Source organism: Notamacropus eugenii, chromosome 2 (genome assembly GCF_028372415.1).
Source record: "Notamacropus eugenii isolate mMacEug1 chromosome 2, mMacEug1.pri_v2, whole genome shotgun sequence".
In the NCBI taxonomy this organism is placed as follows: domain Eukaryota; kingdom Metazoa; phylum Chordata; class Mammalia; order Diprotodontia; family Macropodidae; genus Notamacropus; species Notamacropus eugenii.
The window spans coordinates 377,700,741-377,722,770 of NC_092873.1; the positions used below are offsets into that span (position 1 = coordinate 377,700,741).

Genomic DNA, 22,030 nt, shown 5'->3' on the forward strand with positions numbered 1-22,030 from the left:
ACTGTTCAGTTTACATAGTTGGTAACAGCAAGTAAAAGAATGTAGGAGAAGTAGAAAGAAATAAGTTATGCGCAGTTTCAAAGTGGCTTGAGGGAAAGGCAAGTGAATTTAAGCAGGTAGAGATGATGAGCCGGGGTACCGTGTAATCAGAAGGCTTGGAAGAAGTACAAAAGGGAGGGAGGGAATTTATCTTTTTCCCTCAGATCAAAGAGGCATGCTAGCAACCATTTAACCATTTCCTGCCTCACCCAAAAGAAGAAATTTTAGTGTAATAGGAAATAACAGAAAGTTAATTGAATTCATTCTGGTTGTATTTGGAATTGTGAATAGGTGGAATGTGTCATTCTTAATTTAATGTTTAAGACAGGTTAGAATTTATTAAAGTTTGGTGGAAGTAAGCAGAAAATTAGAAAGTAAAAGAAAATCTCAAGTAAGCAACTTAGAGCTGAGAGTTTTGAATTTAGGTTTAATTAGATCAATATATTTGATGCCAGACAATGTATTTAAAGTAAAAAGTTAATAAGTTTAGGTTTTTCTTTTTCTTTGCAGAGTGGGAGGGCCAGAAAGGGATGGCCTTGGGAATCCTGGCACAAATAAGAAGAGGGCAGAGACACCCAGTAGCATTTCTGCCAAAAATGTTAGATCCAGTAACAAAAGGATAGGTATTTGTTAGATGCAACATTAATCTAATGTAACTGTTACACGATTTTAAATTTTGTAATTTATTACATATAGACTGGGGTTTTAAAAAGATGTGATAGAAATTTGATAATTTGAAACTTACATTTGGTTATTTAAAAAAAAAGGAGTTGAATAGGTTAATGGCTTATTTTAAGTTTTAAGTAAACTTAAGTAAGTTTAAATTTTTAGGTAATTCATCTAAATATTGTATTAGAAATTGCATTGTTAAGCTAATTAATGAGTTGGTTAAAAAGAGCTGTTATGAATTTTTTTTTGTAAGAGTTTTCTTGTTGTAGCATTCTTATTAAGAAAATGAGAATGCTTTAAAAATGTACATATATATATAGGTGTGATTTTCAAGCCTGTTCCATCTGAGGATGTATTATGTTAAAAGTTTATTTCTGCTGTTGAAAAGGAAATTTTAGCTAAAATTGTTTTCGCCATGAATCAAGCATTTACTCTAAAGTTATGTTTGTAAAAGAAAGTTTATGGGCAAATGTGAAAAGGCTGTGGGTTTAGGTCTTGTGATTTCTGTCAATTAGTTTCAAGGGGATTGTGATAAATTGTAAACTGCTCGTAAGAGAGGAAATATTTGCTGTATTAAGAGATACTTTGTAAAATCTTTTGTATGGGTTTTTGGAAGGCCTACCTATTCAATTTGTATTTGTAAGTTACAAAAGTGGGAAGAATTTAGTTTCTCTAATAGGATATGAAAATGCAATTGATGTCATCTGAAATTTATTGTTCGGGTTCATAGCTAAAACAATTTGTTATCACTTATAAAAATTATGTTTGCCATTTGTAATTCTAATGCTAAAACCTAAAGCTGGTACACTGTGTGAATATGTGGGAAAAGAAGCAGTCCTCAGGCTAGTAACAAGTACAGCCCCAGCAGCTGAGGAGATTGTATATAGAACTTGCTTTGGTGAGAATTTGAAAATGTACAAGAAATGATCTTCAGTGATTGGCTTTTTAGGGCAAATTTAAGATCTAAGATGTAAATAAAATCCCTGGGAACATTCTTTCTAAATCTAATGGGAATAAATACATGTTGTATCATTGTTCCATAGAATAAGACTGGGATTTAAAGTTAACTGTAATTGTATTTTATTTACAGGGGGATTCAGGGAAAGGAATCCCTTTAAAAAAGGGGGGGGGAGGAGGGGGGGTTGCCCCAGGTGGTCTGGGAGCTCCAGGAATGGTCTTGATGGGAGTGGCCAGTAAAATGAAGATTTGGACTGATAGAATTAAGAGTGGGAAGTAGAATAGACTTGGGCATAGTGATAGAGTGGACCTTAGGAGAGCCAGTTCACGTGGAAAAAAAAAAAAAAGGAGTTTTCAAGGTGAGGTTTTCCAGGGCCTTTAGATAACTGAGACTAAAACTCTTTTGGGGTAATGGACAAAGGTCCTAACTTGGAATGAGATCTTTACAGGTTACAAAATGATGTAAAAGCAATTAGTATTAAAACAATTGACTGAATTAATTACTGAGACTAAATCAAAGGCATCTTCAGCTTGGGAAAAAGAATTTCAGTCTAATTTTCTTAGAGGTAGGTAGTCTGGTAATATTTGGCATTGAAAGTTAAACGATTGTTTTGATTTGAATTCATTACATGAACATAAAAATTCAAGTTAGTGTTTGAACTTATCACATGTGTAGCTCATTCTTTTAGATTGAGCAGGGTTAGAAAGGGATGAAGTAGCTTGGGAAACAGATATAAATCTGTTAGAGCAATGACTTATGATTGTTATTCAATCAGGAACTAGAACATGTATAGAAAGGCATGTAAGCTACTTAAGACTTGCTTCAAAAGATGTTCCTTGGCCAATGTGAAATTAGTCATGTTTGAAACTGATTATTGGAGCTTGCTATTTTAAGATTTTTGTGGGACTATTAACTGACTGTTTTTCTGAGTCTAACTCCAGGTGTGGATAGCAAGAGAGGCGGTCTGAACCACTGATTCATGATGCCAGTAAGTCTGTGAGATGCTGGTATGAACTGCAAAAGGTGATCTCATGGGAAGGTCAGGAGAGCGACTGTTCGGCCTGGGCTGAGGTAGGATTCTCCTGACTCAGTTTCCCCACTGACACCTGGCAGACTTGAAGCCTGGCTGAACGCCAGTTGACAATCTACTCCTGCCTGGAATTGACATGAAGTGAGGGAGATGTTGTTTCCCTGCAATGTCCCTACTCTTAGTGGCAAATTCCTAAAATCAGAAGTTTTGTAAGTAATAATACCAGATCTGTTGAATAATAGATTGTTGGTAGGGGAACATCTGAGGTTAAGTCTAAAATTGAGCTAACAGGTTTAGGACTTTAGACCAACAACAATAAGTTAGGGTCCTCTAATTCTTAGTGTGGAGATGATTAGGTCAAAGGCTTGTGAGACTAGCATGCATAGTTATTATTTTGTCCTAGTTGGTTAATGCTAAATGAAAAATGGTTTGTGGACTATATTGTAAATGCTTTAAAAGAAGCATCGCATGATCAGAAGTTGGAATTGTTTTATGATGTGATATGCACTGTGTTAAAAATGATTATTTATTGTATTTATATAAGTACTGGAGCCTGGTATTGACTTCTTAGTGAAATCTCATCTTCCTAATGAGGGAATGAATAATGACTTACTCTGAAATGTAGAAGCTGCATTTTAATGTGAATTTTCTTTTCTTTTACAAAAAATGACAATTTGTCAAAGTTTCAATTTTGATTTTTGTAAGAGTGATAGGAATGGTAATCTAAGATGGTATTAAGTTCAGTTCTGTAGGAGAGTGGACATCTGGATTTCTACAAGAAGATGAAGAGAAGAAGATGCTGAGATGCTGTGCTGAAGACTGTTTGAAGGAGCATCCAGATCAGAAAACTGCATAAGATGATACTTCTCCCCAGACTGCTGTATGAGATGGAACCTCTAAATGGACAATTCATTAATTTACCTTTCCCTTTGAATCTCTGCATGAAGGGAAGGATTCATAAGGGAATGAATGTGAAGGGGTCATGACTATGACTATTTGTAGAGTTGCATATTTATATGAATAGTACTAAGAATAACACAATACAAAGGATGGGTATGGAAGTGGGAGAATGGGACACATAGGATGATGTTTGATACTTTCTGGAGTGTAATCAATAGAACTGGGAAGAATTATCAACATTGTATATGGAAGAGGAAGCAACAACTATGGAGGTGTAAGTCAGAGATCATGAAAGGAAGACCATTAGGCCCGGAAGATGTGAAGTACTTTCTGGCTGTGGATTATAGGGTAACACTGTTTCTAGAGGAAAATCCTGCTTTGAGAGGACATTATTGGATATGTGGACAGACAGTTTATACTCACCATCCGTTAAACTGGAGGGGTGTTTGTTATATTGGATTGGTGAGACCTAAATTCTTTTTCTTGCCTGAATCAGGGAAACGGCATCTGGGGGTTCCTCTATATGATGATCTAGTCAAAAGGAAGAAGAACATTGACACCTCCTTTACTCACTGGAAATGCAAATGGGTGGGGTGACACTTGGCCACCTAAGAGGATAATTAGAGAGTATGGGCCTGCAACTTGGGCTCAAGATGGGAGTTGGGGTTATAGAACCCCTATATATCTATTAAATAGACTAATCAGACTCCAAGCAGTAGTTGAAATTATTACCAATCAAACAGCAGAAGATTTGGACTTATTGGCCGATCAAGCCACACAAACTAGGGAAGCAGTACTGCAACATAGGTTGATCTTAGATTATTTACTTGCAGAAGAAGGGGGAGTTTGTGGAAAGCTCAATTTATCCACATGTTGCTTGAAAACTTGATGATAATGGAAAAATAGTGAAAGAGATAACCAAAAGTATTAGGAAAGTTGCTCATGTTCCTGAACAAACTTGGAACTCCCTTTTCAATACGTCTTGGTGGTCCTGTTTTGAAGGGAGCTGGTGGAAGAGATTACTGTGGTTTGGCATCATAGCAATTAGTGGTATCACATTACTTCCTATTTGTTTACCTTGTTTGATTTCACTTATTACTAAAATAGTTAGAAATTCTCTACTAAAACTTGCTAGAGTAGAAGAGAGGACCGAAGGAGCCATTCGGTGGATGATACTAAAGAAGGAAGAATGGGCACCTGTGGAGGCAAAAGACAGGAATGATCCTGATTGGGATGAGGAGATTAATAGACAGTGTGAGATCATGTTACAGAGCTGTGGTTAAAATATCCGTGAGAAGTCTTCAGGTTAATAAATAAGAGGAGGGATTGAGTGGGATAGGTTTAGTGAAGACTTCTCAGATTGTAGTTCTTCTCCCAGGGGTGAGGTAAGACTGAGAGGCTCAAGGTTACTATATTTTTAGAACAGAATAATTCCATATAAGGATATAAAACTGTGTAGTACATTAGGGTCTCAATGATTGGATAAAGTTTACCTAATTCTTCAATGTCTTCATTTCAAAAGGGATTGGTTAGATTTCGTGTCTAGAATGTAAGATCATATTCTCAGCTAATGAGAATAATGGTCAGTGGGGGGGGAGGGACTTGCATTAGAGTCTATATAAATCACTGCCTTTTCTTTGTCTTCGGCTTTCCTACTCCAGGTGAACTGCTGTAAGATTGTCCAGATTCTCGAGAATCGAATAAATCTCTTTTCTGTCACCACTTTGAGAGGCCTCTGAGTAATTGATTTATGTAGGGACCTGAGCCATCCCACGCACCAGGGTCACACAGCTAATGTGTATCTAAGACTGGATTTGAACTCAGGTCCTCCTGACCCCAGGGCTAGTGCTCTATCCAGTGTGCCACCTAGTTGCCCCTTTTGCCTCTCTCCATATCTCCAGTGCTTATTAGCACACTCCCTGGCACATAGCAGGTACTTAAATGTTGATTGACTGACTAACAGACAAACCAAGAGTTCCATCTGGTACCTGGATAATGTCAGGAGATCTTGAAGGATGCTCCCAGTACGTTGGGTGAAGCCAATGCAGATAATTTACCTGAATCATATGGGACAAGGAGACATGGAGGCAATACAATTTGCACTGTTGGAGGGAATACTCATATGACAGATGATAGATCTAAGTAATTGTGGAAGTCAGTCAACCAGTTAGAAAGCATTTATTAAGCACTTTCTATGTGCAACACCGCGAAAATCTGTGCCAACCACTAGGATAGGCTCCAAAGTTACAAGAGGTTACAAATGAACTACAGTTTGCTGGTTTGCTACTTACTAGATATACATAATAAAACCAGGAATGCAGACAGGCAGAAAGAAGGCTGTGACCTTGCCCTCTGGGCTTAGCTTTTATGCTTGCTCAAATCGCCCTGAAGGATGGGGAAGATGGAGGTGAGATAAGGAGATGCTCTCAAAAAGCCCTGTAAATTCTATAGGGTTTCTTTGGTAGTGTCCTCCCAAAATGGGAGGTTTGGGGCATAGGTTCCCTATAAGGTTATATATCATTCAGTTGTGTACCACTCTTCATGACCCCATTTGGAGTTTTCTTGGCAAAGATACTGGAGTGGTTTGACATTTCCTTCTGCAGCTCATTTTACAGATGAGGAAACTGAACAGGGTTAAGTGACTTACCCAAGTCACACAGCTAGTAAGTATCTGAGGCTGTATTTAAACTCAGGAAAAGTTTTCCTGACTCCAGGCCTGGCACTCTATCCACTGGGCCACCTATTGAAGCAGGAGCCATAAAGACTTTGCAAAGAGAAATCAGAAGTTTGGGCCAAAAATCCTGCCCCTGGTGTTAGGGAAGTTGAGGTTAAAAAAAAACAAAACATTTTGATGCTTTTGGGTATCATCTGTAAAATGAGCTGGAGAAGGAAATGTCAAACCCTAATCAAACTCAAGACTAGGACACAAGATAAAACCTCTTTCTGTGGGAGAAAGCACCTAAGTATCTCCCACCTCAACCCAGTTTGTTACTGGGCCATTGAAAGGTCTGTCCCCCCAAAAGATTTAAACTTCTGGTCTCTAAGGGAAAAGAGAGATAATAAAGCCCCTCCTTTTCCTTTTTGTGTTAGAGGTAACACCTTAGCAGAGCTCTCTAGCAAATGCCAGAATCTAGAAGTACAGAGGAATTCCTCAGTGCTAGGCTCATCAGAGTCCTGGCTGGTAAAAATCATGGCCATAGCAGAGCACTGGCCAGCAGCAGACATTTAAGACCAGCAGATTCCTGGCACAGTTTAGAGGTCATATCCACATTCTCAAAAGGGTCGAAATGCTTGGCATTTAGACACTACATGCCAATGGGGAGGAGGCCCAATGGGACCTTTATAATGACCCCCCACCAGAAGAAATGAGAAACTCTGTGGCATTGAAGCCTTGAGTTGCTTTTCCGCATGTGTGTACAGACAACTGTGTTTAAGCTATGAATGTATCTCTTCACTTTTGTTTCTTACGTGTGTATTTGTAGGATATTATGTCCCAGGTTTAATGGAGAAAAGCTCCCCTGCTATCTACCTTATTATGCTTTTAATTAAATACCTTTTGCTTTGAACTAATTGTATCCTCTGACTGACTAGTAAAAGTAAACACACTGGTGAGGACGGGGATGCCTCTATTAAGGACAGGGTATTTCCAATGGTTGCAGACCCACAGGGGACCTTGGTTTATCTGAGGGGATCCCATATGAATGGGCAGTGCTCATAAATGCTACACAGTGAAAACAGCCCCCAACCTAGAGGAGCCTGAATTCTGGGGGTAGGTTTTGAAATACATACACAAATAAGGAAATCCAGTGTAATTTAAAGAGAGGAAAAAAAAATAGCAACTGTGGGAACTGGAAGGCTTCGCTGAGCTGGTCACTTGCCCTGAGCCTTCAACGAAGATAAATATTCTGAAAGGTAGGATGAGAAGGGAGTGCATTCCTGGCTTGTGTGTGAGTACAGAGTTTGGAAAGAATGAGTCTAGTCTGGTTAGAATGTAGAGTAAGAGGAATTATATGTAGTCAAACTGGAAAGTAAGTTCAGAGCTAAGCTGTGCAGGGTCTAAGTGCCAGGCTTTTGGATTTTGGACTTTAGTCTTTTTTTTTTTCAAATTTATTTATTTGTTTGTTTTCAATTTTCCACAATCACTTCCATAAGTTTTACATTTTCTCCCCCTCCCCAAGACATCCAACCTTATATGGGCTCTTCACATACATTCTTACGAAATACATTTTCACATTACGTTGCATGGAAGAATTAAACAACTGGAAGCAAGCATGAGTAAAACGAACAAAACCAAACGTAACAGAAGAGAAAACAAGTCTGCTGTATTCTGCCTTCAGACTCCACAGTTCTTTCTCTAGATTCAGATGTGCTTTAGTCTAAAGATCACAGCGAACCAATTAGGAAAGAGGCGATTAAAACAATCCGAGTCAGGGGTCATAAGGGCTGGAACTAAGGCAATCAACAAGCAAGTAGAGAGAGGGCAATGTATGGGAAGACATTGTCAAGATTCAGATGAATAACCCAGAGCAATGCAGGGAACCCGGACGGCTAGGAGGATGGGGGGCCCTCAATGGAAACAGAGCATTTAGGGGACAGTGGAAGACGTTTTGGGGAAAGAAGAGAGAAAGTTTCATTTTTCACATACCAGGTTTAAGATTTTGATGGGATAGTTTGGGGGAAATATACAGAAGACAACTGTAATATGGTACTGCAACGTAGGGGAGAGAATTGAATTAGAGATAGAGATTTTGGAGTTATCTGCATAGGGATGATAGTTGAATCCCAGCTCAGCCAGGTAGAAAACACCGGGAAAGAAGAGAAGAAGGTCTAAAGAAGAGATCCCTGGGGAATATCAGGCTTAGGGACTGGAGGGAGATGGTAAAGCAGCAAAGGAAACTGAAGAGAAAAGCACAGACTTGTAAGAGGACTACTGACACAGTAAGGTCCAGAAAGCCGAAAGAGAAAATGAATATTCAGGAGAAAGGTGTGGTCAGTAATGTCAAATCTATGGAGAAGTTCAGGAGGATGAGGCCTCAGCAAAGATCATCAGCTTTAATATTGGGGAGATTACAGGTAGCCTTGAGAAAACAGTTTCTATGGAGTGTGGAGGTAAGAAACTGCAAGCAATTGAGAAATCAGTGTGTGGTAAAAATGTGAAGGCAATGAGTGAGACAGGATACTCTTTGGGAGAGTTTAGCAGGGAAAAGGAGGAGAGCTGTAGATAATAGTTTGGGGCAGGGGAGAGAGAATAGCAGGGTCAAGAGAACTTTTTTCAAAATGGGAGATGCTTTGTGTACACAGTGAGAAAGTAACAAGTAGACAGGGAGAGAATGAAGATGAGAGAGGGGATGAGCTATAATAATAGCTAACATTTATATAACAAAACACTGTACATAACATAATCTTACTTGAGCTATGAGGTAGGAATTACATATTTACACAGAATAGATTCAAACCTTGAGTTCTTTCAGACTCAAGGCCATCACCTATCCATGGTAGAAGGGAAACATGATATAATGGACCTGGAGTCTGCAAAACCGGGTTGAATAATGGAAGACTTGGGTTTGAATACCCCCTCTGACACTAATTAGTTGTGTAAGCCTGGGCAAGTTACTTAATCTCCCTAATGTCAAATTTCAGTTTCTTCATCTATAAGTGAGGATAAGGATACCTCACAGGGCCAAAAGACTTTTTTACAGAGAGTCTCGCACTTATATAATTTTTAAAAAAGGAAAGGCTCCCCCTTTAAGAAATGAAAAGCATTAAAGAGGACTGTGTATTCTTTTAAGGGGTACTCAACCTATAATAAGGACGAGGGGGTGATAGGCAGGAGGAGCAGACTTGGTAACTGGAGCACCTGTTCTAGGTATAGGCCCCCTCCTTACTTGTAGGGAATGTAAGTAATTTAAGGAATGTTTTCCTTATAGCAGAAAGTTTAAGGGGGTGGGAGCTCCAAATATAGCATAGTCTCTCCCTTTCCAGGTTTATATAACTTTTTTTCCTGCAATAATTAATCTCCACTCAGCCTAGGGATATGTCTATATGCTATCTCATTCTCTCTCTGTTTATAGGTGTTCCTATTTTTGAAAACTTGCATTTGTCTAAGGGGTATGATATCAGTATGCTTCCTTTGCTGATGGGACTTTTAAAGGAAATCGATTGATCAGTAACAGACCCTCCTCCTCCATCTAATACCTTAGCCTGGTTGGGAGTGGGGTGGGGAGCTCACATCTCCAGGCATCCTGATCTATATCTGGCCACTGGACCCATATGGCTTTGGAGGAGAAAGTGAGGTTGGTGACTTTGCACAGCCCTCTCTCACTTAAATCCAATTCACTTGCAAGTCATGGCATCATCTTTCTGATGTCATGGTCCTCTTCAAGAATGAAGGACAACCCACATATACAAAAATATTTATAGCAGCTCTTTTTATAATGGCAAAGAACTGGAAATTGAGGGAATGCCCATCAATTGGGAAATGGCTGAACAAGTTTTGGTATACGAGTGTAAGGGAATACTATCATTCTATGAGAAATGATGAGCAAGCGGTCAGAAAAATCTGAAAAGACTTACAAGAACTGATGCTGAGTGAAGTACACAGAACCAAGAGAACACTATACACAGTAACAGCAATCCTGTATGATGACCAACTTTGAAAGACTTAGCCCTTCTCAGCATTATAATGATCTAAGACAATTCCAAAAGACTCATGATGGAAAATACTATCCACATTCAGAGAAAGAACTATGGAGTCTGAATGCAAATAGAAACATTCTATTTTCCCTCTCTTTTTTCTTTCTTGTGGTTTTTCCCTTTTGTTCTGATTCTTCCTTCACAACACGACTAATGTGGAAATATATCTAATAGGACTGAACACGCATGCTTTCTTGGGGAGAAAGGAGGGAAGAGAGGGAGAAAAAAATTGGGGACTCAAAATCTTACAAAAGTGAATGTTGAAAACTATCTTTACATGTAATTGAAAAAAATAAAATTGTATTACATTTGGGGGATAAAGAATGAAGGACAAACAACACTAGTCTGAGAAAATGAGGATATACTCCTTTCCCTCTGAGGGGATCCAAACCTCTTCCCACATTTCTACTTGGTGCCATCATCTTCCACACAAGGATTTAGCAGTAGCTGAATTTCATTTTACCTAAAGTGGAAAACAAGTCTATATTATAAGAATAATAATGAGCAACTGGGGAACAAATCTTTTATAAAGAAAACAGAAAGCCATGACATGGAAAAGGAGGCAATGAAACTTTTGGAACTCATTACCCTTGTTATTATAGTGAATTATTCGTACTGCTCAAGTAATGGAATAGAATTGGTTTCTTCCCAAACTCAGCTGTCTCCCCAAAGGAAAAGATATCATCCACCATCCACCATCCACCATCGATCATCTCTAAAATGTAAACTTTGAGCCAATTCCCCTTTAGAAGGCAAATAAAGGGAAAAGCAAAGCTCTCTCTCCCTACTCCATAACCTCCCCAACAGACTCCATCAGTTCTCCCTTGAAGAGAAAGGTCCACCCCAACTTCTGATTCTCAACATCTACCACAGGAGCTCTCAGGGTTGTACAAGAAAGGAGGTCGGGCAGCATTGGTCATTCAAAAACTACCTGACTCTGCCTCCATCTTTTTCCTATGTGGGACCATTTGGATCATCTTCAGGCTTCTTCTATCCAGAAGATTCCAAAAATGGTCCCAGAAAGTCAAGTTCAAAAACATCACTAGATAGGTGAAATCTAGACTAGAGGGAGCTTGAGTCTCCTCTCTCCAAGGCATCGCTCTCATCACAGGTGGCACATATATAAATCACTTTGCAAACTAGAAGGGGCTCCATAATTGCCATTGTATTTCATATTGACTTTAAATGGGATGAACTCTTGGAGGAAGACACAGAAAGGGATGGAATATGGGATACAAGAAGAGAGACAAGAAGAGGGGCTACCTTTCCTCAGAGATTGGAAACAAGCAAAGAAGGAATGTGACAACATGAAGCAGAATGTTTTGAGATATGGAGGAGGCACAGAATGGATTGTCTTAATTTTCTTAGTAAAGTAGGAAACAAGGTCATCTGCTGGGAAATGGAGAGAGTACAGTATTGTTAGGGGATTGAGGTGAGAGCAAACATTTACTGAATACTTGTTATATGCAAGGCACTATGCTAAGCCTGGTTTTCAGTGACTGAGGCTGCCTCTGAGACTAGCTGTCTGTGACTCAAGATATTTGAGGAATTGCCCTTTTCCATGATCTATAAAAATAAGCTATGAGACCAGCTAAAATTTTTCTTTTTTTAATTTCTCTGATTTTCCTGTTCTCAAGACAGACCAACAGAATAAGCCCGGCCCTGTGGGGAGGGAAGTCTGTGCCCATGCACAATCTCCTTATGTAACTAGAAATGGTATTTTGGTACAGAAGCATATAGGAGTTCCATGAACATACCCATGTGGTCAGAGGAAAGTTCCTTAGAATGGCACCCAACAGATGCCATAGCTGGGACATTGGTAATGTTTCTGCAGAAGAAATGAGTGTGTCCACTCAGACCCAGAGTAGAGCTTATGGATGATATTTTCCTGGAGTCCAACTTTATGTGGAGAAGAAGGGGAAAATCTAGCTTTAGCCTCAGAAAAGAAAGATTTGCTGGACAATGCCAACCCTGGGGATTTCCCTAAGGGCTAGAGCTTCTAAATTTGAGAGTTCAGAAATTGTACTCCTTGCAGAGAAAAGAAAACTTCCTGATGCAGCACGTTTCTTGGAGAAAGAAGAGCATGGCATGGCTCCTGTAGCTGAAGAGCCAAGCCATGACATGGGAGGAACCACTTGGGGAACAAATCTTTTGTAAGGAGTCCTCAAAGCCATGACACAAGGGAGGGGACAGCAAGAGTTCTGGACCTCTTCATACTTGCTATTACAATAAGTGGGCCTAAGCAGGCCCATCAGGAAGGGGTGTTGCTTATTTAGCAGCCCCAAAATAGGCTGGGAGGGTGGGGAGGTAGAGTTTATAGGTTATTTGAGTGTTTTATTCATTTTCTGTATCTCTTATGAGCTCACATGAGGCCTGTGACTGACTGCATCAATTTATGGGCTCTTGTGAGTCCTTTGAATCTTTAGGCATTTTCTATGGGGTGAAATAGAGATTGTCTTGAATATAGTATGTATTTAGTATCTTGAATGTTTCTATGAGAGCTGGGACCTATTGCTTACATTTGGAAGAACCTAGTTTGACCCTTTGACTAAATCCCAACTTCACAGAACAAATCCCCTTACTTAAAGAATTTGTTCTATAAAATTTGGTCTGCACCCAAGGACCTGCACTGCGGCCTTCTCTGAAAGAGCTCACAATCTAATAGGGTAGACAACAAGCAAGAAGCAATGTGCAAACAAACTCTTTCTCTCTGTATGTATGTGCGTGTGTTTGTGTACATATAAATGCATTACATATATATAGTTTATATGTGTGTATATATAATAATTGGAGATAATCAATAAATTGTATAAGTATGTATATATATATATATATATACATATATATATATATAAGAATTGGAGATAATCAATAAAGGAAGAGTATTAGAATTAAGGGGGATCAGGAAAGGCTTCTGAGAAAATGGAATTTTAGCTGGGACTTGAAGGAAGCCAGGAGGTGAAGATGAGGAAGGAGACTATTCCAAGCTTAGGGAACAACCAGTAAAAATGTCTGGAGTCTGGAGGTGAAGCATCTTATATGAGGAATACTCAGCTAGTCAGTCAGCCAATAAACATTTATTAGGCACTGACTATTTTCCAGGCACTCTGTTAATCAATAGGGGTTCAAAAAGAGATAAAAGACTGTCTCTATCCTGATGGAACTAATAATCTAATAGGGGAGACAAGCAAACAAATGTGTTCAAATAATCTACAAGTAAGAAATAATTAAAAAAGGAGACATTAGAATTAACATGGATTGAGAAAGGTTTCCTGTAGAACATGAGATTTTAATTGGGATTTAATGGAATCTTGGGAAACCAGTAAGTGGAGATGAGAAGGGAAAGTATGGTATGAGGGACAGCCACAGAAATTGTCTGGAACCCAGAAATGACTGTCTTGCTTATGGAATGGCAAGGAGGCCAGTGTCACTGGATTAAAAATCATGTGACAGGGAGTAATGTGTAAGAAGATCAGAAATGTAGGAGGAGACTAGATTATGAAGGGCTTTGAATGCCAGTCTTGAAAATGATGGAGACACTTGAGTTTATTGAGCGAAGGTGTGACATGGTAGGACCTGTGTTTTAGGAAAATCACTTTGGTGGACCTTGAGAGTTGTGCTCTCTGCAGCAGAGTTTGAATGCTTGGCAGTTCAGCCCAAGAGAAGACCTCAGTGTCAGATACCTCACCTTGCCAGGTGATCTTCAGAATCTTCCTCAGATAATTCAAATGGAAACAGTTCAATTTTCTGGCATGGTGCTGGTAAATTGTCCAGATCTTACAGGCATACAACAATAAAGCCAGCACAACAAACTCTACTGCAAGAGCTGGCCGTGTAGCGCAAATGCCAAAGGTACATTGCCTAAAAGACCATCTTACGGAGAATTCACACAAGGCAGGTGATCACGTGGAAGTCAGAAGAAGTGATACAAGAGCACTTTCAAGATCTCTCTGAAGAACTTTAGTTATGGGACACATAGGAGATGCTACTACCCAGAATGGTGCTGTGCTCTTTGAGCAAAGTAGAATCCAAGTAACTCAAAAGGAAACGTGAGATGTGCAAATCTAGAGACATCTTTACCCCAAATGTTCAAACGGACTATTTGTACCTGACCTGTGATAGAGCCTTCCAAGCTTGTATTCGTCTGGTCAGCCACAGCCAAACACTGTACCTTGACCACAACATTGTGATACCATTGGTACTCTTTGGGTATGAAGGACAGACAATAATATAACAGCACCTACCTCACAGAGTTCTTGCTTTGAGGTTCAAATGAGATATTTGTAAAGTGCCTGGCACATGGTAGGAGCTTAATAAAGGCTGATTTCTTTCTTCTATGAACGGAGGAAAAGTGAAGTTAGCAGAAGGGGGGAAAGTCACATACCTGTAACAATGTAAATGGAAGGAAACAAAACAACACTGAATGCTATGTAATAATGACTAAATTGGGTCCCAAAGGAGAAATGAGACTATGTGCTTCTCACCCTTTTTTGCAGGGGTGTGGGATTATAGATAGAGAATATCATTTATATAGCTCTGTTGATGTGTACATTACTTTTGCTGAATTATTTTCTTTTTTACTTTTTTCCTCCTTTTTCTTTTAAAAATATTTGCTACAAAAGATGACTTTTCTTGGGTAGGGAAAAGGGGAGGCATATGAAAATAAAGATGACATGACATTAAAAGATAATATATTTTTTAAAAATTTAATTGAAATGTTGACAATACTAGCTGACCTCAGTATTATATCATACTCCCTTATTATAATTTAAAAATCTGTATGACTTTATTAGTATGATTATATCTTCCACCTATGCAGATCTCAACTACTCCATGCCTTTGTAGGTCCTTTAATGAATTGCTGCAGTGAAAAATATTTATCACCTGGTCACCAACCTTCTTATAATGGCTTCTCTACATTTGGTAAAGGCTAGCTTGGTAGGGCTTGCTAAAATTTGTGTTTCCTTGCTGTACTTTTCAAGAACCCACCCCATAATGAGGCATGAAAACAGGACTTTACTGAAGTCCACTAATCAAAGGAGGAGGTAAAAATATGGAGAAACCTAAATTTGATGCTGCAATAAAAGGTGAATTTTAAGGGTTACTAGAAAATGGAAAGTGTTACTGAGCAAACCTGAATTGGAAAGTGACTCACTAATGTATATAACTATTCAAAGGGTGTATTTTAAGTTTGAAATAAATCTGCACACTCATTTCTCTCTCTCAATGTTTAGCACACATAGTAAATGCTCAATATGTTAACTGAATGGTCATTGAACTAAAACTAGAAAGTCTAAGAAGACTTCCGTATTGCTAAATTTATCACCTTTCCTCAGCCCTCCTTCTTGATCTACACCCTTCCTCCTGAACAGTTTGTTCTCCGTTTGTTTTACTTTTTTCCTTCACTTTGCTCCCTACTGTTCTCTTAATACCTGTTTCACAACACTTTCTCAGTCTTCTTTGCTGATTCATTGAACATGTCAGTTAGTCAATAAAAAAATTTTAAGCACCTGCTATATGTCAAGCACTGTGCTAAGTGCACAAAGAAAAGCAGAAGTTTCTGTTCTCAAAGAGCATGATCTAATAGGGGAGACAACCTGCAAACAAGCTACATACATGATAAATTGGAAATAAACGACAGTGGGAAAGCACTAGAATTAAAGGGGATCAGGAAAAGCTTCCTATAGAAGGTAGAATGTTAGCTGAGACTTGAGGAAAGCCAGGGAAGCCAAGAGGCAGAGATGAAAAGGGAGAGCTTCCTTTTTAAGTGTGGGGGACAGCCCATGAACATGCCTGGAGCTGGGAAATGGGAGTGTCTCTGCTATGTGTGAACATCTTGAGTTCTCTATACTTTCTCTGTATAGTCTCTCTTGGCATCTCTTCTAATCTCATCAAATCCCATGATGAGTTCCATCATCTCTGTACAGAATATTACCAGACCTCAAATATCTAGCCCTTATCTTTCTCCAGAGCTCCAGTCCTCCCTAATCAAATGCCTGCTGGACATGTCCACCTGGGTATCCCAATGACATTCCAAACGGAAACATATCCAAAGCACAACTCATCTTCTCTGCCTACATCCAATCCTACTGTCAACTTCTTTATCTTTACCAAGGGCATCACCATCTTTCTCTTCCTCCAGGTTTGCAGCCTGGGAGTCATTTTCAATTCCTTTCTCTTCCTCAACACACTTGTTCCATCAGCTTCTAAATCGTGCCAGTTTGTAACTCTGTAACATCTCTCACATCTGTCCTCTCTGCTCTTGGTGTACTTACATAGCTACTCCCTAATTCAGGTCTTCCTCATCTCTTAGTTAGACTTTAAAAAAAGTCTTCTCTCCTCCCTGACACCAGTCTTTCCCTTCTCCAATGTATCTTTTGCATTCCAACCGTACTGGTCTAAATTGTAGTACCCTTTATGGGACACTCCATCTCCCCTTTCCATTTCTTTGCACAGACATACCCTAGTATACTCTGCTTCTTCCCCTCGGCCTCCTGTAATCCTTAAAAGTTCTTTTTAGGATCCCTTCAGCAGTACAGTGCAACTTAGGGATCCTTTTCAGAATAAAGTTTTTAAAAGTATAAAACAAAATACATAAGGAAAGCAATTATACTGCAATCCAATTACCAAAGAAAATTCAATAGCTTAAAATCTAAGGTTTTTTTTCCATTTACCTATGTCAACGCTGTTTCCCCAAGTTTAACGTAAGCTGCTTAACAGTGCAGACTGTTTCATGCCTCAAACAGCGCTTTGCCTAATAAATACTTGTTTAATTGATTGAAGTGAGGGAGCTAGGGACTAATGACATTCTCAAACACGCAGATACTGATGAAGATGCTCAACATTTGCTTCCTTAAACAGGATGCTTAATTTTCATTCCAAGTGACATGTTCCCAAAATAGATCTTAAACCAGTCTTAGCCCCAGTCCCTAATCCCTCTCGGTCAGAGGTGTGACCCCGGGGGCTTGGGACACGCTGCGCGGACCAAAGCCAGGCCAGCCAAACGGTCCTGAGAGCCTCCAGCACGGCTCCTGCGGCTCCTGCCGTTTCTTCAGCCGCAGCGATCGAGGACGACCAAGGCCTGGGGCATGGAGGCTGATGTGCTTGCGGGAGGGCGGGCTAAGCTCCCCACCTTCCTTATCGCGGCCACGCTTTAGGCAGGAGTCTAGGATGACGGGGCACGCTCTGCCCACACAGGGCACAAGGACCCCGGCCCGCGCCGAGCTCTACGCCAGTGGCAGGCTCATGCACTAGCGCTTCCCCGCCTATGGGGGAATTTCTATATTCCCCTAATCCAGAAAGGACTGGGGAGCCTCCCTCCAACCCAGCCCTTCCACAAATAGAAAGTTGCATTGCCCCAGAGCAAGCCCAAGCGCAGAGGACCAGAGAGCGTTCTGTCCCGGGCCCAAACGCACAGGAAAAGAAGGAAGCGTGCCACCAGCCCTGCGCAGGCGCAACGCAGACGCCCAGTCTTCCCTTCCTGGTCTCCTTCCCCTCCCCCTCAGCCCCGCCCAGCTCCTGCACTCCAGGTTGCATATAGGAAGATGATTGGTCGATTGGGCTGTCTTTTTTCTCCTCTTCGATCCAATTGGCGGCTAGGGAAGGGATCGACCCACTGCCCTTAGCCAACTCGGCCGAAACGCCCAATGATTGCGGCGGCCGGGATTGGCCGAGCTTCGGGATCGCGACCGGGCACTTCCGGTGGGGCTCCGCGGCTCCTTCCCTCCTCTCTCCCCCTCCCGCCTGCCTGTGCCCCTCTCCTCCCCCCTCCCCTTTCACCATGGCCGCCTCTGTGCGCTGTAAGGAGCAGCAGGTCCCCCGTGCCCCCTTATAGCGCTCGTAGCCCCTCCCCAGCCCCCTAGGGGCCGGAGCCAGAGGGGTGCCACTCCCCATACCCCAGGGGCAGGAGCCAGAAGGGTTTGCCACCCCCCATCTCGGGCAGGATTCCCCCCACTCCCAGTTTAGGGGGCAGAAACTTAGGGGTTCCTCTGCCCTCCCAGGGGCAGGAAACAGACGAGTCGTCCCCCCTCCCTTGCTGAGACAGGACCCTTCTCTTGCCCTCTCTCCTTAACCTTAGAAAGAGGAGCTCAAGGGGTTTCCCCTCCCCACCTCAGGGTCAGGACCCAGAGGAGTCACCCCTTTCTCCCCCCACCCCAGGGGCAGCCTCTTTCAGAGGAGGGGGTGGGGGGGACGGGGACCCTTCCCCTCCCTCCCCCCCACCCTCTCTCCTACCTTCCCCTCTTCCTCGTGGTCCTCTAGCACCCCCCAGCTCTCCGTTTCTAGGACTTCTTCCTCACCCCCCCATAGCTCCCCACTTCTCCTGGCTCCAGCCATGGAGATACAGAAGGGAAAGGGGGGGGCAGCCACAGCTGCTTCGGGAACGGCAGCGGGAGGTGGAGGAGCGGGAGCAGGAGCCCCAGGAGGGGGGAGGCTGCTACTTTCCACCAGTTTGGATGCCAAGGATGAGTTAGAGGAGGTAGGTGTGGGGAGCTGAGAGATTGGGGTAAAGAGGGGGATCGGAGCGGATGTGGGGGCAGGGGGCACTTGAAAGAGTGGGGCAAAGGGGCCTTTCTTCCAGTTGCTTCTAAGGGAACCCAAACTGCTCCAAATTTTCTATCCCAGGAGGAGGAAGTGTGGACCAACTTCCTGGGACTAGTTGCCATAGTAACAGTAGTCAACATTGATGTGGGGGGTGGAGGTGAGAGACCTATTGAGCATCTCCCAAGTCACCCAAATTTCCTGACATTTCTTCCCACCTTGGCTATTCCCATGGCTAATTTGTTTAAGACCCAGGCCTTTCATGTTGATCTAGGAAATGAACTGGGGATACACGATCCAAAGCCTGGAGATGGCTGGGGGGTGGTGGAACACCAGAGTCAGCTCTTGGGACCTCCCATGAGGCACACCATTGACTGGACTCTGTGGTGGCCTGGTTGCTAGGCAGTGCCAACAAGACCTTTAGAATGGATTTGGGCACCCAGAAAAAGCTATGGTGTCTGTTTACTTTTGCTGTGCCTCAAACAGGGTGAAGGACTGGGACTTAAAAGTCTCTCCTCTATGCCCCTGGTATCACACTCAAGCACAAGGATTCATGTTCATTCACTTAAACTGGTATTTACTAAGCCCCTATTATATGCCAGGCACTAAGCTAGGCCCCAGTGAGACTAATAAAAAGAGAGGGGGGGAAGAGTCCCTGCCCCCTTCCCCCAAGGGTTTACATTCTAGTGGGAGGGACATTTTATGTAGATAAGCATATAAGATATAATTTGAAGAGGGAAAGAGTGCACTGAGAAATCTGGAAAGGTTTTTGAGGTAGCCTCTAAAATTTTTGAAAGAAGCTGAGAATTAGAAAAGATATGAGTAAGGAGGGAGTGCATTCCAGCCTCACAGGAAGAGCTATGCAAAAGCACAGAGACAGGAAATAAAACACCTATAAATAAGCAAGGAGGCCATTTTGATTGGAATGGGTTCCAGGGATAGAAAGTAGGCCAGTTTAGCTAGAACACAGAGTGTGTGGAAAGGTCTAATGTGAAGTAAACCTAAAAAAAAGATGAGCTTGAGCCAAGTCATAAAGGGACTTGAATGCCATGCTGAGGATTTTATATTTTATCCTAGAGGCAAAAGGGAGCCCTTGAAGCTTGAGCAGAATGACTTGGCCAGGACTGTGCTGTAGGAAGATATTTGGGACTTGAAGGAGGGAGATGAATTAGCATACTATTCCAGTAGTCCAGGTGAGAGACAGTGAGAGCTAAACTATGGTGGTGGCTGTATTGTATGAGTAAAGATAAGGGGATGCATGTGAGAAATTGACAAAACTTGGATATAAGAGTGAAGGAGAATGTAGAGTCTAGGATAATTCCCAGTTTGCAACTTTGAGTGATTAGAAGGATGGTTTCTTCAACAAAAATAGGAATTTGGAGGAGGGAATGGGCTTGGGAGAAACATGAGTTCCATTTTGGGTATATTGACTTTAAGATCTCTATAGTGATATAGCTAGGTGGTGTTATCCAGCAAGCTGTTGGTAATAGGAAACTGAAGTGTAAGATAAGAGTTAAAGTCATCAGCGTAAAGATGATAATTGATCCCATGGGAACTGGTAAGGTCACCTAGAGAGAAGAGGGCCTAGAAGAACTTTGGGAGGTCACCTATGCTCAATGGATGGGGCAAAGATGATGATGATACAACAGAAACGCTGGGAGGGAGGAGAACCAGAAGAGTATTTGGAGAACCCAGGATGGAGGAAGAGGGTGTCGAAAGCTGCAGATAGGTCAAGAAGATGAGGACAGAAGAGGCCATCAGATTTAACAGTTGAGAGACCATTAGTAACCTTGGAGATCGTGGTTACTTCAGGTGATGAAGCAGAAAGCCAGATTATAAGGAGTTTAGAAATGATTGGGAGGTGAGGAAATGGAGACAGGGACTATAGATGACTTTCCCCAAGTTTGTCTATGAAAGGAAAAAGAGAGGCAGATGCCTTGAAGGTGTGGAAGGGTCAAGTAAAAAGGGTTTTGTTTTGTTTTTCTAATTTTTTTAAAGTATGGGGGCCAGTAGACAGGGAGAGATTGAAGATAGGGGAAAGAGAAAAACAATTATGGAAAGGGCAAGCTCCCAGAGAATACAGCAGGGGTAGGGTCAAGGACATGAATAAACGGGGTTAGGTCTTTGGAGCAAAGAAAGAAATGAGTGGATGATGTATAAGAATTTTGAGGTACAAAATAAGAGAAGAAGGAGCTCATGACAGATGGCCTGGTTTCCTAACGAGATAAGGATCTCTGCTGAGAAGAAGGGTAAGGATTGAGGGGGAAGAAGGTAGATGATCAGATAATACATAATTGAGATTTGGCCAAGCATGCATGGCAGTGGGACAAGGAGTCAAGATATATGATGGAGGGTCAGTAATGTACTGAGAGAGCAGGAAGAGGTACAGTGTGTACAGAAGTACAGGGAAGGATGAAGCATAGATTTAGGAGTGAGGGAGAGATGGAAAGATAGGAGGTTTGGGGCAGAGAGGAATTTCAGTTATAAAAAGGGAAATGGGAGCAATAAGGGTGAGTAGAAAGGCTTTGGGCATCAGGTAGATGATAACCCAGTGCATATGAAGAACAGGTAATCCTTCCCTCTTAGCACCTCCTAAGTACTTTATAAGAGTCAGGCTGAGATTTTGGCAGCTGAGCTGTTTCCTACTTCCTCAGACTCTCCTGATATAGGCATCCAAGGACAGAATGGGTAACTCTTTAAGGACTGTTTTCTAGTCATGCTGTTATTTGTTAGCAGCTACAAGAAAGAAGATAGAGCAATAGGTGATATTCCTGGAGTTGGAATTTGGAGGAAATCTTAGAGATTATCTGGTTTGGCTCCTCTTATTTGATAGATGATTAAATAGAGGCCAAGAGAGGTTTTGACCCAAGGAGCCAAAGCCAGACCTCCAAATCCAGCATGATGGTCTCTGTTGAGAAAATGTTGAATTGAGGTAAAAAAGAGATGGAAATGGTGGGTTAAAATGAGGCTTACGGATGATTGAAGAGGTGGTAACTCTTAGTATTCCACAACAAAAATTTTCATTTTAATTGGCCTTCCCCAATTATTTACTGTGCTTCTAAGCTAATCCTCCCCCTTCATACCCTCCCCCCATCATCAGTCTAGGTAGTAGATTCAGCAGACAGAATCTGGAAAGTAAATATGCTGTTAAAAATAGTTTAATACATTCCCAAACTAAATAAAAATGACGTTAGCATTGCTCC

General features: G+C 41.5%; 1 protein-coding gene across 1 annotated transcript in view; it reads left to right on the forward strand.

The window, feature by feature from the left end:
• Positions 1–18,040: 18,040 nt before the first annotated feature.
• INTS3 (integrator complex subunit 3) overlaps positions 18,041–22,030 on the forward strand; it is a 37,153-nt gene continuing 33,163 nt past the window's right edge. Inside the window, exon 1 of the mRNA XM_072647039.1 lies at positions 18,041–18,765. Coding sequence (XP_072503140.1) covers positions 18,622–18,765 — 144 coding nt within the window. The 5' untranslated portion in view covers positions 18,041–18,621. The remainder of the gene's footprint in view (positions 18,766–22,030) is intronic.